At 49.7% G+C, this 16,106-nt stretch overlaps 1 protein-coding gene across 4 annotated transcripts in view; it reads left to right on the top strand.

Moving 5' to 3' along the window:
* The window catches only part of MGLL (monoglyceride lipase), a 240,951-nt gene that overhangs the window by 200,722 nt on the left and 24,123 nt on the right, over positions 1 to 16,106 (top strand). For all 4 annotated transcript variants that reach the window (XM_044252881.1, XM_044252880.1, XM_044252879.1 and 1 more), the window contains exons 4-5: positions 11,941 to 12,077; positions 13,417 to 13,527. In XM_044252881.1, the coding sequence (XP_044108816.1) occupies positions 11,941 to 12,077; positions 13,417 to 13,527 (248 nt within the window). The remainder of the gene's footprint in view (positions 1 to 11,940; positions 12,078 to 13,416; positions 13,528 to 16,106) is intronic.

Here is a 16,106-nt window from a genome sequence, read left to right as displayed (position 1 = left end):
GTCCAGCCTTGCTCGGCCCGAGGGAGGAAGGCTGTGCTGGGAAGGCTGAACAAACACCAAGCTGCCAACAGCTGCCTCTACCTGCTCCTTTGTGTAACCTTCAGCCACCTGCCAGCCGGATACACCTGTCCCCAAGGGCAGTTTTAACCCATAAGAAACCGGGACCACAGCAGCAAGGTGGCTGGCCCCCACACTCCCCCAGCTACAAAGCAGGAGTCAGGATTTGAACCCAGACCCCTTCTGTGGTCTTCCAGGAGCTCTGCCAGCCAGTGGGCTTACAGAATGCAGTCACATACATTATTCAGAACATAGTCTGTTTAATCTGTCCCCTAACAAAAATCAAGGCGGTCTGAAGGACATGGAGAAAAATAGTTTTAACATGAAATATTCTGTGAAAGCCGCGTCAGGTCAGGAATCTGCCCGATTTGGCACATTGTCGCCCATCCCTCTGACCTTTTGCCCTTTTCCTGCCTCTAAATATATGAAGGTTTTTAAAAATACATTTACCATTTTTCTGAAGTCTCAAACCCTTGGGGTTACTGATCTCATGGAGTAATCTCCTGGCATGCTGTAATTTGCCTCAAGCATTATTCAGAATTTGCAGAGTGTCCTGTTATTTTTCTCACAGACTTTTAATTCCTTGATCTCATTGCATCCTGGAAGTTTCTGAGCATGAACACCTTGCCCCACCCCACAGCTGTTACCTGTTTTTATAAACTTTCTGTATATTCAACATGACGTTCGTTGGAAAGATCTGGGTGAAAGGTCTGGTATTTCTGGATGATTTGGGCTAACCCAGGATCTGTTTGGGAGGCAGAATACGAACAGGAGGACGGCCCCCACAGGCATGACACGTGGGAGAGTGATCGCTAGTTCCAGAGTGGGAACCAGCCTCCCTCAGCTCTCCAAAACCGAGCTGTCATCTTACGGTGTGATGCAAGAGAGATATCCTCGTGCTAGACGCCAAGAACCTGAGTTATGACACTTTTTGTCATGCTGTTTTCTCTTATTTATACAGTGGAGAGTAGGATGTTTTCAAATAAGCCCTCTAAACATGAAATCCTGAAAGTGTATTATTTGTAAAATGCTACACCGTTAACAGCCTTTTCGCTGGTTACATTATAAAGCATGTTGTAACAGCTTAAAAAAAAAAAAAAAAAAAAAAAAACCTGAGCCAAAATGTGTTTCCATTGCCCATATGCTGAATGCTGGCATCTTTATACCTTTTTCAAGCTGTTGTCAATTAGTAAAGAAATTAATTTCCGCCTTTAGGTCCTTTGTAAAGTTGAGTGTGTGCTTGGATGCTGTGGAGAGCTAGAATGGAAGGCAGTTTCCTTCGGTGGAAGGGAACTCGGTGCACTGCTAGCCAGGGGCCAAAATGCTGTTCCCAGTGTCTGTGCAAGGAAGCCTGGACCGGCAGCAAACACAAGAGGAGGAAATGGCTTTTGTTGAGGGAAACAAACCGTTTTTCAAGCCAGCAAGCTGTGATCTTGGACTTTTCGCCATATGCACGTTTTGTAAAAGAGAAAGAGCAAGAGACAGGAGCGGGACCTCCCTGGTCACATGCTCTTCCTTGCCCTGGCTGGGGATAGACGCCTCCTCACCGGGATCACATCGCCTCTGTGGTTCCTGGGCCCTAGGACTTTGAATCGCTCTTTGTTCCCACACTCTGCTCTTGGAACCTAACAAGGGCATTTTTAGCACGAGAGGCATGTGTAGGCTGATGACCATTTTGTCCCCACCTTGGGGGGCAGCAAACGGACTTCAGCCTTAGGCTGCTATTCCTTTACTTTTCATTTGTCATTGGTCTTCCATTCTTACCCTTTGGTAGCTACTATTGCTAAGGGGGTTTCTGCTACTTGATGCCACAGGAGCGCAGAAAGCAAACCAGACCTTCATTGCAAAACAGGCTTAGAGACCATGATCTCTAAAGTAGGAAGGAAATATGGGGGTGCAGACATGTCATTCCATTAAACCCTGAGGTTAACACTGGGAGCAGACAGCATAGTCTGGGGAAATCTTCTGGAACTAGAAGACTGTGGCTCTGAGCCTCTGAACTGGATTTCTGTCACCTCACCTTGCAGTGCATTCAATACAGCTGCCTGCCCCAGAGCTTCCAAATGAGTCAACTCTGGGCCTGGATGATTTTATGAACCACTGTTTGGGTCCCATTTATATCCTATGCTCACTCCCCACCAAAAGCAGAGAAGAAAAAACATGACTGGAGTTCCATGTTCTTCAGACCAAAATGATAGCTTCCCCTGGGGTGCCTGCATGGAAACCAAGTGAATTTCTACCTCCCATGTAATAAACAAAGACACAGCTCCCTGTGCAGACAAGGATGTGATGAAACTCACACTTCCGGACTTTGTGGGGGACGAGGAAAACTTCCCATTTAGAAAAGCATTTTTGGTTTCTACGAATGGGGACTCCCCCAAATATTCCTATCTTTTGGTCCAGAAACCCCATCTTGGCAAGTTAATTCTAATAATTCTTTAAACATCTGCAACAAGATGTTCACCCAGTGTTATTGATAACACCAAAGATTGAAAGCACTCTCAAAGCCTTGCCATTGAAAATAGTTGAGTCCTGATTTGACCCCCTTGCTGGGATAGCAGGCAGTCAGTAGAAATCACAAGTACAAATTAGGTAACAATGCAAGGGGGGATATTCATATATCATATATAAAATTACGAATCAACTTTAGGTTCCCAGTCCCCAGCCAAGAATGGGCACACAACAGGTGTTTAGGAAATACTTATTTGGTTGAAATGAGCTGTGTTTCCATCTTCCTGCAGCAGCCCTGTTAGAGAAGTCCAGGTTGGTTCACAGGACTGACCTCCTCCCCAATCATGCCCTGGCACCCATGCCCCTGGGGACTGGAAGTGGGGTCGAATTACACTCCCTTGCTGGAGTGTAATTGCTGAAAATCACATCTAAGGCCACCTTCTCCTAAATCTTCTGCCCCTTTGTAAGGCGCATCCTAGGTGGCCCAGCAGGAGACCTGTGCCTGACAAAGAGCAAGGCACCTGCATCCCAGGCTGGGAAGAGCCTGAGAAGCCCTTGCCAGCCTGCCGTGGCCCTGCGGGGGGTCATGTCCAGAGTGGCATGCAAGGCAGGTGGCCTCCCAGGGGCTGTAGGCAACAGAATGATTCTGTGGGTTGTTAAAAACGTAAGTGGTGAGCTCTTTAGGCAGCCTGCCACAATTTGAAGTTTTTCTCCCAGCAATGCGTCCTAGGTCAGTTCACATGGTTCATGTTGTCAGGCTGTTGAAATGAGACCGAACTTTAATAATGCTCATTTCTGGTTGGCGAGGGCAGGAGTGGTTTGTTGTTTTCCATTCGTTTGTTCATGTGGTTTTGTATTTCTGCAGCCAGTACCTACGGATGACTTCCTCTGTGCCCAGCACTGACCCCAACACTTTACGCAGATGATCGCCATTAATCTTAGCAACAATCCAAGTTGGGTGGGGCTACGATTACCCGCACTTTACAGCTCCAAGGAGTTGAAAACCTTGCATGATGCCTTGCTAGAATGAAGCCAAATTTGACCTGAGGAAGTCTAACCCCAGAGTTGCTCCCCCACCCCTGACCCCACACTCCATGGCTACCTCCATGCTTGTCTGGTTTTTTCCAGATAGCTGCCTTGAACATGTATTACTGTAAGTTTAACTGATGCTTATGGCTGGCGGCTTCTGTCCAAGGCCTCCCTTTGCCTCATCCCTTATTCTGACAAGACCGAGTTGGTGGGGGCATGCCTGAGGCTGGATTCCAGGGCCCCCAGCCTCCACCCCTCCACCCCTCCACCATTATCATGTGGGACCCCCACCCTGCTTGCTCCTTGGGAGGGGGAGACTTGGTTCGGGAAACAAAGCTTCCTGGGGTGTGGCTTGCCCTCATATTTGCTAGAGGAATCCACAGGAAAGATTTAAGTCATCGTTTACAAATTTCCAGGGATCACAGGCACTTCTGACATCATTCCCCCTTGCTAACGCCTTGGGCCATGTTAGTACAGAGTGAATGCCAGGTTTGAGGAGCAGAGGACCTCCCTGCATCCTGGAGGGGGTCGGTGATGCGCAGGAATAAAAAATAACACAGTAGATGTCCCAGTGCAAAGAATGCAAGGCGTCTTTGGGTCCAGACCCCGTCCTCATAATAACGTGATCATGACAATAGGTATTTATTGAGCCCACATGCACACCCCCACATAGTGCCAACCACCTTACACTCAGGCTTTCACTCCATCCTCATGGCACCCCCATGGAGTGGGCTCCGTGAGTGTCCCTTACAGCAGGCGAGGAAGCTGAGCCTTTGGGGGTGAAGTCACCAGTTCCAGGTCACATGGAGGCTGAGCTGACTCCAGCCCTCAACCCCTAACCCCAGTCCTCTAGTGCCCAGCCCTCTCTGGCTTTTGCCTCCTCTTCTTGCACTGGACAGTGATCCTTAGTGTTCTTATTACCACAGCGCAGGAGTCACAGAGCAGGAGGCTGGCACAGGCACAAGCTTATAAGAAAACTTGATGAATGAGTCTCTTTTCTTTTTGCCTTCGTACCATCTTAGGTCCACATCTTGAATTTGCACCCCACTTACTTCATGGGGCTGAGAACCTCCACCTCCTGCCTTCTCTGAAAGCTCTGGGACGGCGACCTCAGCTGGTCTTGGGGACTTGTCTCTCTCTGAGGCTTTCAGTAAGCTCTGCTTTGTATATATTAAAAGTGGAGCATCTCACATCTTGGTGAAATGCATCTGTGCGTGTTTGAAAGCCATGCAGTGTACCATGCGCATCCTCCTTTGTTTTTTCTGAGCAGCCCTCGGTCGAGTTTCCACAGGCGCTGGACTTGGGTCGCTGCATTTCTGTGTTTTTGTCGTGTTTACCTAAACACACTCCAAACAAGCTCCCAGCGCTGAAGAACATCCCTGGGGGCTTCTGGAGTCAGGAAAGGACATGACAGATCTAACTTAATGTTTTGGAAGGGGAAGAGGAGTCTGTGACGTGTGAAACCTGGGGAATTTTAGTTTGTAGGAAACTGAGCTGAAAGGTTATTTCATATTTCATGTCTAAGAAAGCCATGCTTGTCCCGGGGACGCAGACCAGCTGCCCTCTGTCTTTTTGGAGAGCTGGACAAGACTAAATCCTTGTAAGTGTGAGAAATAAAGGTCAGATGTGCAGAAGAAGGCTGGCACAGAAGAGGGCTGAACCCCGAGATAGTTCACAAGTTTTCTCGTCTCAAACTGTATGTAGGGCCAGGGTTGGGGCGGGCGGGTGATAGTTAGCATATGCTGACGGCCTGCTGTATCCCCAGTAGGTTATACCATTTCATTTATCCCCCCAACACCTGCAGGAGATGGGTACACGCTTTACCCATTTTACACCTGGGCAAGTAATCAAGGTAACCACCCTCATAAACTTTGTGTTCCCTTCCCTCGCTTTGCTATTTTATGCTTTTATCACATAGGCATGGCACTCTCAAAGAGTACATTGTTTGCTTTTGCTGGGAGGTTTTGTTATTTTTTTTGTTTTTTAGCTTTATAGGAAATGGCTGATCTGCACAGTTACGCCATCTTCTGTGACTTGCTTTTGTTCACCTTATATTTTGTTATCTAAGTTTCGTTCATGTTGCTACACGTAGCTTTAGCTCATTCAAGCTTATTCAAGCTTATTCATCTGACTGTAGCAGATCCCCTTTGCTACAATATATCCATCTCTGGCTATGATCAGACTGCTATGGCCCTATGCCTGTCTCCTGGGGGGTGCACAAGAATTTCTCTTGGAGGTGTTTATACCTGGGGTGAAATCGTTGGGTTGTAGAGTACAGAATTTCCACCCTATGAGATGCCAAAATGTTTTCCAAAGTGGCTATACCAGTGTCTCTCCTTCCTGTGATACATACGAGTTAATAATTCCATTAGACTTAGAAGTGGAGGCCTCGAGAGGGCCTTCACCTTGCTCCTAACAGTGTCCATTCCACCCTGGCAGTCAGCCACAGCCAATTCTCCCGCTGGGTTTGAGGGGCTGTGACGCTCACATCTCGCTCCGGCTGGTCGAGGCATATGACTTGCAAGGACAGAGGCTCCACGATGATCAGTGATCATCTCTCTGGTCGGCCTGACCACACACATTGTGAGCGCCCCAGCTTCCCCCCCGCCCCCCGCCAAAGCCCAGTGCTTGCTGACCTCCAGTGGGTTACCCAGGAATGCAAGGCCAATACCCTAATTGTGGTGGGAGGAAGTGCCCGTTCTCTCACCAATGGATGTCCCCGGGGAGACCAACACCAGCTCCCCAGAGCCTAGGCTCCGAGTTAGCTCCACGTGCCTCCCAAGGCTGCCTTGCCCATGGGAAGAAAGCTCCTCCAGAAAATCTAGAGAACTCACAGAACTGCAGTGCATAACACAACGGGATGGAAAATAGCACTTCTGAAGGAGCAGAAACTGGGAGAGATTTCTGCTTGTACAGAAGCCCTTACACAGGTAGGAGGCTAGGAAAACCAAAGCCGTAGGGCACCCCCCAACCCCTCCGCCACAGACACCTCCCTGGAGATGTCCGGGCGCCGCTTCATAGGACAGATGTCCAAGCTGTGACCTGGGTACCCTGAGGTCTTGTGGAACCCTTGGCAGCATTCTAGACTTTCCGGGCTGACCTGTGACTTTCAGAAGCCACAGGAACTGCGGGAAAACGCTGGTCTGATGTAGTCTAACACCTATAGTCACACGCCTGCATTTTAAATAACACAAGCCAGGGGAGGGTAAGTTGTGGCTGGCTAGCTCTGCCACACTGAGGCTTCCCGTGGACTTAGCAGCTTCTGTGGGTCTCTTGGTCAGCAGGGGAAGTAGGTGCTGCTGTAGGCCAGCCCTGGAGCTGAGGGCTGCCCTCCTCCATGTGGGAGCCTGGTGGGTGGAGGCAGAACCAGAGACCAGGACCAGGACCTCAGGCAGGACCCTGTATCCTGCTTCATTAAGGAAAGTCTCCAGTTCGCTGTGTCTTCCATCTGCACCCCCTATCCGGGGGCCTCTGCCCACCCTGCTGACTCCCTCCCTCCACCCGGAGGTGAAGCATTCCCTCCTAACTCCTGGCAGCCAGAGCAAAGGCCCCATCAGCTGAACAGGGATGGGTCATCGTGTCCATGCGGACACCTTCGAACACAGTGCTCTCCTAGACATGAGTTCTCCGGTGAGCATCTGTCGCTGTTTGCTGTTTGCTGTTTGCTGTGGTTAATTTCGATGTCTCTGCCCAGCCTGCATGTTCCCGCTGTACTCTGCTCTCATATATTTGGGAAGGCTCGCAACAGATGCTTCCTGGGGCCCATGTTTGCACATCTGCAGGTAGTAACAGGCTCAGCTGCTTGGCGAGTGTGACCCACCCCGTGTGAACCGCAACTGATGGGCCACTCCCGGGACTTGCCTCAGGTGCGAGCAGCTCTTGACACAAGCCTGGAGGGAAGGTGCCCGCCTTGTGTGCTGGTGGCAGTTTCTTTACCCAGTGAGGAAGGGCTTTTCTCTTCATTCCACCGCCTTCCGAGCTCCCACTTCCTGCCCATGTTTCCCATGGAGGTGACAATGAAAGACACTGGATGTGGAGTCTGGACCTGACTCACCGCAGCACAAGCTCCATTCAGTTGGCCGGAGGGTCTCTTTCCTCTACTGGAAAGTGGGGCGCTGGAACCCTAACTCACAGTCGTGAGGATCACAGGGAATAAACTCTGGGAAAAGGGCTTTGTAAATGATAAATGGCCACTCAAACATCGGGTGTTGTTATTCCCGCTTTGTGAGCCTTTACTCTGTCTTCCCTTACTTCAAGCCATCTTGTCCCAGCGTTTTCTTCTATAAGAAAATGAATATTGAGTAGGATTGGTTCCCTAATAAAAGGGATGTGGGGTAGTCCTTTCTTTTTATTCGAACATTAACAGGATCATCAGCTTTCTGAAAAAGGGTTCTTGAAAAGACACAAGGGAAAGGAGAATCTGAGTTGCACATGCGGACTGTTTGTGGTTTCGGAAACTCCGTCCGTATGGTGGGAAAGGAAATGGATCACATCCACTGTAGCCGGAGTCGTGGAGTAAAGCTCTTTGATGCGTGGCCATTATGGAAATACTGCCTACAGTTCATTTCAATGGACATTCATCAAGCCCCTCCATTCTGCCAGGCTTGTGCACAGAGCCCCAAGGAAGTGCAGGTGACTACAAGGGGATCCCCGCTCCCCAGGACAGCCTGGCAAATATGGGGTACATGCATGCTGAACTTCCTCCTTCATGTCCTTAGCAGACATCACTCATCACACACAGCACTCTCCTCTGCCCAGGCCAGGCAGACTCGCCTTAGAATCCCCCGCGGCACAGTGCAGCGGGGGACCTCGGGCTACTGTGGGCTCAGAGCACCTTCCAGAGGGGGAGCAGGGCAGTGCTGAGCCGCTTAAAGCCGGGAGAGCTTGTGGCAGGCAGGGAGGCTGGTCAGGAGGCCGTGGCCAGTGAAACCCAACAGGGGCCTCATCCCTTGGGAGCGACTGATTCAAGAGGCTCTGCCGCTGGAAATCCAGAAGGAATCCGGGATCAACTAGCCATCGGGACAGAATTAAAGTCAAAGGCAACATGAAGCCCCATGTGAGTAGGAGAGCCCCTCTGGAAGCAGTTTGAGGAGCCACAGGACAGCCGGGAGTCTTTCTGACCAGATCTGCAGTCTGGAAGCGTTGGAGCCAGAGACTGTGTAGCTAGGAGAGGTATATAATCGGAGGAGAGCCAGAGCATGGGAGCCACACACGGGAACGAGGGCAAGTCGGGGGAGTGCCCAGGGCCTCCTGCATGTGGTCCGTAGAGAGGAGAGGCAGATATTGTAATACTTAATAACAGGAGCTAGCCCCGGAGTAAGCAGACTGGCGGAACTGGGCAGAAATCCAGAAATAGACTAGATTCAAGTGAAAGTGGGAACTATGGAGTGTGACAAGGATGACCTCACAATCCAGTGACGTAATGAAGGAATTTTTCACGACTTCCATTAAGACATTAAGACCCACCTCCACGTTGCAGCTCGATAGGAGTGACAGTTTCACAATATTGTGAGTGTCCTTCAGGCCACTGAGCTGAACACTTAGAAGTGATGCAAGTAAATTTCATGTTATGTGCATGTTACTACAAAAAAAGAAATGAAACCGTAGAAGGACTTACAACGTATGACTGACAACACCCTTTAGAACCTTGAAATGGAGAAAGCCTTTATAACCAAGAATCAAAGTTCAGAAGCCATTAGAAGAAAGGACTTATTATTTGGCCATTTAAAAATAAGAATCATCCACACAGCTAAACACAACATAAACAAAGTAAAAGGACAAAAGACCAACTCGTAGAGAAGAAGCTCTTCAATATCAAGACAAAATGTGAGACAGAAAAAAATAAGCAAAGACATGAATTCTCAGTTCACCACAAAAGAAATACAGCTGGCTCTTGAAGAATGAGAAGATGTTCAAATTACACGTTCTCCCCTATCTTATGGGTAAAAACCCAAATGCCAGTAGACATGCTTTGTTGGCTGGGGGAATGAGTCTTTTCCCATACCTGGGGGTTTGAGTCAAGACCGGATATCCCACATGAGGGGAATTTGGCAGAAACTGCCAAAGTGACACAGGCATGTACCTTTCAACCGAGCAACCTCATGTCTAGACATACACCCCAAAGATGCCCCTTCACCAAGGTGAATTAGAACACCCCCAGGCAATTTATTATAGCCTGCTGTTAAAGAAACCAGAGATCAGCTAGCACACAGATAGTTTCCGACGAGAGACTGCTTGCAGAAACTTCCCTTTGCTCACACCAAGGGGTACCTACCACACATGGCAACGTATTTTTGCAAAAAAGAAATGCTTCGAGAAAAATCTGAAAAATAACTAAAATGGTTAACCATAGGGAACAAGAGAGAAGAGGTGGAGTAGATAGGCATAGAAGTAAGACTTCACTGAGTGAACCTTCTTATAAATTTCTAATCGTTGTTCCAGGTCAGTGTGTATCTATTCAGGAAAGAAAATTAAATTGAAAAGCAAAACTTCTAGGTGGAAAGAAATTTATTTCGAAATTAACAAACGTCATTGTATATCAAATTAGGAACACAAGCCCACGGAGGAAATAATTAGGACATATTTGCAATAACTTGAACTTTAAAGACAAGACTCTGGCATATCATTACTGAAGTATATTCTAAGGATAGGGGGAGGAAGGATGGGGAATTAATGTGGAATGGGTGTTATCAGTCCTCTCCAGCTGCCATGACAAAGCGCCATAGACGGGACATCTTAAACAACAGACATTTATTTACTCGCACACCCGGAGGCTCGAAACCCAAGACTGAGGTATTGCAGGGCTGGTTTCTTCCAAGGCCTTTCTCCTTGGCCTGCAGGTGGCCACTTCTTGCTGTGTCCTCCCATGGTCTTTCCACTGTGCACATGCCCTTGACGTCTCTGTGTCCTAATCTCCTCTGCCTAGAAGAACAGGGGTCAGATAGGGTTAAGACCCACCAGAACGGCCTCATTTTAATGAAGTCGCCTCTTTGAAGGCCCTGTCTCCAAAGGCAGTCCCATTATGAGCCACAGGGGTCTAGGACTTCAACGTAAGAGTTTAGAGGTGGCGGGGGACACAATTCAGACCCTGACAAGGAGTGCGGAGTTTCAATTCAAGGATGTTCTGGACGTGGATGCTGGTGACAGCAGCACATCCTGGTGAATGTACTCAAGCCCACTGAACCAACTGTACACTAAAAAATAGTTGAGATGGTAAATTGCATGGTATCTCTATTTTGCTACAATAAAAAAATAATAATCAATTTAAGGAGGGAAGAAACCCTCCGGGGGCGAGGGAGCAGACGGTGCTATTGAGACGGCGACTGCTGGTGGGCTTCCGGCACCACGCGATGGTCAGGAAGGTGGCGGGGCTGGGGCGGGTTGTGCGTGGTGGACCGCAGGACAGCAGGGCACAGGAGTTTGTCCCCTGCCCAACGAGGTGGGTCCTGAATTTGAGGTGCGGGCAGCCTGTCAGTTCTAAGCAGTAAGTCCTTCCCCTTTCTATCTGTGAAATGAGTGCTGCCATCGTTTCTCCCGTGACAGCTGTCCCCGCAGAGATGGCAGGAAGAGTTTGGGCAGATACCCTGGCTGCGTGGCCCCTGTTCTTTGGGATCTCTTTCTTTCTGTGATTTTCAAACAGTCGCGTGAGGGGCTTGCAGCCTGAATAAGGAAGCCGCAGCCGCCAGCACGCTGTTTCTATAGCGACTGATGTCCTTCAGAGGGAAAACGTAGAGAGGCCCTAAGAAAAGAACCAGGGGAAACGAACAGCGCAGAAACGCGACAGATGATAAAGTCCAGGAGGAATACACTGTGACCTAGTTTTTGCGCGGCTTCGTGGAGGCTCCTGGCAAACACCCGGGGCTGTTTTATCTCATTGTGTGTTTGTCAGATTGTCATCGCTGAAAGCTGTGAGTGAGGTGACAAGATGCAACACTTTGACCCGGTGAAAGTCTAATGTTGAAACACAACTGTGAGGACCAAGGAGCTGGGAAGACCCCAGAAAATTCTGAGCCCCATCAATTTCACTCCTGGCCACTCGGTAGAAAATCAGACCTGTTGAGACTCTGTACACCTGTCTGTTCTTCCTTCCTTGGAAACAGCCACAAGGAAAGCATCCTGGCTGCGTGGACAGGCTTTGCAATGTTTCTGTCCTTCCTTATCTCATTTCCAGGCTGTGGGATCTTGGGCAAGTTCCTTAACCAGTCTGAGCTTTGGCTTCTGAAGCTGTAAAACGGGGAGAGAACTCCCACATGGGAGAGTGGTTGGAAAGAGAGGATTCCACGGGATGATACATTTGGGTCCTCGGTCAAGAGTGGTCGGTAATTCCAGTGGGGAAACCACTGGGCTCAGGTGGCTCATGGCCTCCTGGTAACTGTGATTCTCTCATCTCCCATTCCCTTCCAGTTGGCCACGGACAGAGCGAAGGGGAGAGGATGGTAGTGTCCGACTTCCACGTTTTCATCAGGGATGTGTTACAGCACGTGGATATCATGCAGAAAGACTACCCAGGGCTTCCTGTCTTCCTTCTGGGCCACTCCATGGTAAGCAGACCACAGAAGACCCCGCCCGAATCAAGCCCGGTCCGGTCCCCAGCCTCGCTGTGGGTGGGAGGAGTGAGACCCCCGTGATGAAGACAAGGTGCTCCCCACCCCACCTGCTCTCTTTCTGGCTGCCCCCCCCCCCCGCGTGCCCTGTACTTGGAGCTCCCGGGCATTTTCGCACTCGGGACAAGCCAGGTTCAGCGTCCTGGAGACAGTCCAAGAGGGAGCTTCTCATTGAGACCCAAGATGCCAGGAGGCTGCCTGCCCATCCTTTCTGAGGACCTCTGCTACAGGGCCTCTTTGGAAACCAATCTTTTCTTTTCAGGCTCTGTTGGCCCCTCAGTGCCATTTCACGGTGAGACTCCCAAGGGCGCCTCTCCCTGCAGAGCCATTTCTCAGAGCAGGGATGGCTCTTCCGTCAGCGAGAAGCCCAGGGAAAGTGCCCAAACCGTGGATGCTTGCTCCAGCCTGTACAGTACGAATGGGAACTGGGGACACGGTCTCCCCAGGGAAACAAGTCCTTAAACGCCATTCAGAATCCTTTCCACCTTTTAAATGTATCTAATCCCCTAAGAATCCACCAAGTATAATCTTTAAGTCCACAGCCTGCAAATGGGCAGCACGTCTCCCCCTGGGCATCCTGACAGGTTGGCTGGCAGAGAATTTTGAACTGATGATATGTGAAGGTGGGGGGCGGCGGGGGACTTTTCCCTTTGGGACCGGGCTTCCGCCCCCTTTATGACAGCCTGTCGTGCTTCCTGCATGTCTCTTACCTGCCCGGCCTCTATCTGCCTTTGTGGTCCCACCTACCCTCATCCTCAGGCCCACAACCAAAGCCTCATGCTTCCAGCACTGTTCACGCTCACTAAGTATTTTTCTTGGAACCCAAATTTCTGGGACCTTGACCGAACCAAGAAGGAAAAAAAGAAAAAGTATAGCCATCTCTTCTTATAATCCGATTACCAAAACAAAAATCTCATATTAAGGCTGACGGCATGAATGCATTGGGGGTCTGCCAGCTTTTGGCTGGAAATGAAGTAGGAATGTGTTGTTTAACTGGCGGCCCACAAGCAGGAACCTTATTTATATCTCTCTGAAATGTTTGCTCTTGGAAAACCCTGAGGGGGGAAAAAAAAAACGTGTGTAATAAAATAATTGCAGATCCAGTTTATCCAACATTCGGTGGAGTCTACTCCAAGGTAAGCTCCCCACCCCCACCCCACCTGGGGCTCCGGGCCAGGCCTGCAGCTCCGGGGGAGGGTGTTGATGGTGGTTTATTAGAAATATGTGTGCTGGTGGAAGCTGGCATGTGCCCATCCTGGCCTGTTTTGCTTTGCAGGGAGGTGCCATCGTCATTCTCACGGCCGCGGAGAGGCCAAGCTACTTCTCTGGTATGGTCCTTATTTCGCCCTTGGTTCTGGCCAATCCTGAGTCTGCGACAACTTTCAAGGTAAACAGACTTCCGGTTCTGGGCGAGTCCTGCAGGGCCTGGGGGTGGGGGGCGCTGGGCATCCATGGGCACGTCCTTTCCTGGCTAAAGTCTGAGGGGAAGGGCCGGAGTCCGTTTTCGGACCTCGTCCTTTGCCGTGTGAAGGTTTGGACAAATACCAAACCTTGTCGCCATGGGGGTTCCGTGATGTCTGAAGTCAGGTGTGTTTTCTCCCTTAGCGATGAGAGAAGAATGGTTTCCTGTTTGTGTGTGTGTTTTCTTGGTGAAAGTTGAACAGGGAAAAAGTGACACATGTTGGGAATCTAGCAAAATAACCTTTGTTAACAGTTTGTGTTGAGGGCCTGGGCTGATTTTCATTGACTATTTGCCAGCATGAGCCAGAAGTACACGCTGAGGGGAACGGCCAGCAGTCTGTGGTGGTGACGTAGGGGGGTCCGCTGAGCAGCAGCTCTCCTCCAGCCTGGAGCACGTTTTCCTTTGCTCTAAGGATGCATCCCTCTGTTTGAGCCATCATTTTGTTGTCCCGGTACGCGGTGGCATGCATGGACATGCTCTTGGTTCTGGGGCTCCGGGCGACGTGCACATGGTACACGAGCTAACATTCAGTTGACCTCTGAACAACACAGGTGTGAACTACATGAGTCTACTCATGCATGGATGTCTTTCAACAGATAAAGGCAATTACCATATGGTTTCACTTATTTGTGGAGCATAACAAATAACATGGAGGACATAGAGAGATGGAGAGGAGAAGGGAGTTGAGGGAAATTGGAAGGGGAGATGAACCATGAGAGACTATGGACTCTGAAAAACAATCTGAGGGTTTTGAAGGGGTGGAGGGTGGGAAGTTGGGGGAGCCAGGGTATTAGAGAGGGCACGAATTGCATGGAGCACTGGGTGTGGTGCAAAAACAATGAATTCTGTTAAGCTGAAAAGAAATTAATAAAAAAAGAAAAAAGAAAAAAAAACAGATATAGGGCTATAAATATATTTTCTCTTCCTTACGATTTTCTTCCTTCCTTCCTGATGATTTTCTTAATCACATTATTTCTTCAGTTTACTTTAGCGTAGGAATATAACGGATGCTATGTAATCCATACAAAATATGTGCTAATCACCTATTGATGTAATGGGTAAGGTTTCCAGGCAACAGTAGGCTATTAGTAGTTGGGTTTTGTGGGCGGGGGGCAGGGCAGGGAGGGTCAACATTATGTTTGGTTTTCAGCTGGGCAGGGGCTCAGCGCCCCTAGCCTCAAATTGTTCAGGGGTCAACTGAAGTGCCTAGCAGCAGAACAGGTGCTTCGTCTCAGAGAAAGGAGATGAGAGCGTGGCGTCTCAGGACTGCTTGCTGTGAACGTGGGTTGTGAATGTTCTGGACCTATCCTTTAGTGGCATGAGGTTTAAGAGAGAGCATAAGTGAATGAGAGTTAGAGAATCCCAACGCCGTGCATCCCCAGGGAAGGGTTAATCTTATGCCAGTGCCAGTAGGGCTGCCCTCTGAGCCAGTTGTCAGGACTCTCAAAAGACTCAGAGGGTGAGGTGGGGGTCATGGGGCCATGGGGAACTGGCAGCCATCCGCCGGTGGCTTACCCTCCTTTCCCTGGCCTCACCGTCAACGGCGGCAGGACTTCTAAATAATTGCCCGGTAGCACTGATACCTCCAGTATCCTCCCGAGCACCCAAGTAGAGGAGCATAGGACAGGAATAAAGGCTTGTAAGAATGTTTTCAAAGTGTTTCCTCCAGCCCACGGCCAGAGATGGGTGGGCAGGTCCTGTGGAGAGCCTTTCCTTTACATACAGAGAAATGGAGACAGGCTGAGCCAGAGAAAACCTGGAACTATCTGATAGTTTAACCAGAGAACAGCGATTTACTTAATCCACCGAAGAATAGAGATGTCTCGCGTCTTTGAGTGTTGCCCCATTGGAAGGAAACCACCACTGACTTGTTGGAACCAACTGTCATTAGTAAGTTTCAGTGCTGTGTAGGCGGACAGCAGTGCAGGTGGACGCCACCCTGTTTCTGCCAGGGAAAGAAATGAAGGTCATTCCCAGGACCACAGGTAATGCCCACATGGGCTACTTCCTGGTCACTGACATGTGCAAGAGGATGTGTGACCTCCTGGGTGGCTCCCCTCATGACTGTAATCAACTATATAGCATGAGGGCAAATCACCCACATCAGGGATTCTTTTCCACGTAGAACGAGCAAGACCAGGATCATGTGGAGCGGGGAGTTCTCACGGCACCCATGTGCTTTGACTCAAGAAGGTGTACTCAGTTCAGTGAGCGTCCAGCATGTGCCCTGCTTTCCTCTGCCTTATCGCCCCCGGGAGAGGTTGTGACCTTGTTTTGTGAAAGGGAACACTGAGGCTTGGGCAGGGCGAGTGACCCGCCAGGATCACACAGCTTGCCTGATTGATCTGAATCCAGGGCTGTCCACTCTCCCTCTAGGATGTTTCCCTAGAGAAGAAAATAGGTATTTTCTGACGTGAACGTTCTTCCTTAGAGACAAGCCAGAGACCTTGGGACTTTCCAGATAAAATGCACAAGGGGGTCATGGCAGCAGGGCCCAGAGGTGG

The sequence above is a fragment of the Neovison vison genome, chromosome 6 (genome assembly GCF_020171115.1).
Source record: "Neovison vison isolate M4711 chromosome 6, ASM_NN_V1, whole genome shotgun sequence".
Classification (NCBI taxonomy): Eukaryota; Metazoa; Chordata; class Mammalia; order Carnivora; family Mustelidae; genus Neogale; species Neogale vison.
Note: the sequence above shows the minus strand (reverse complement) of the source record. Positions and strands in the feature narration are given on the sequence as shown.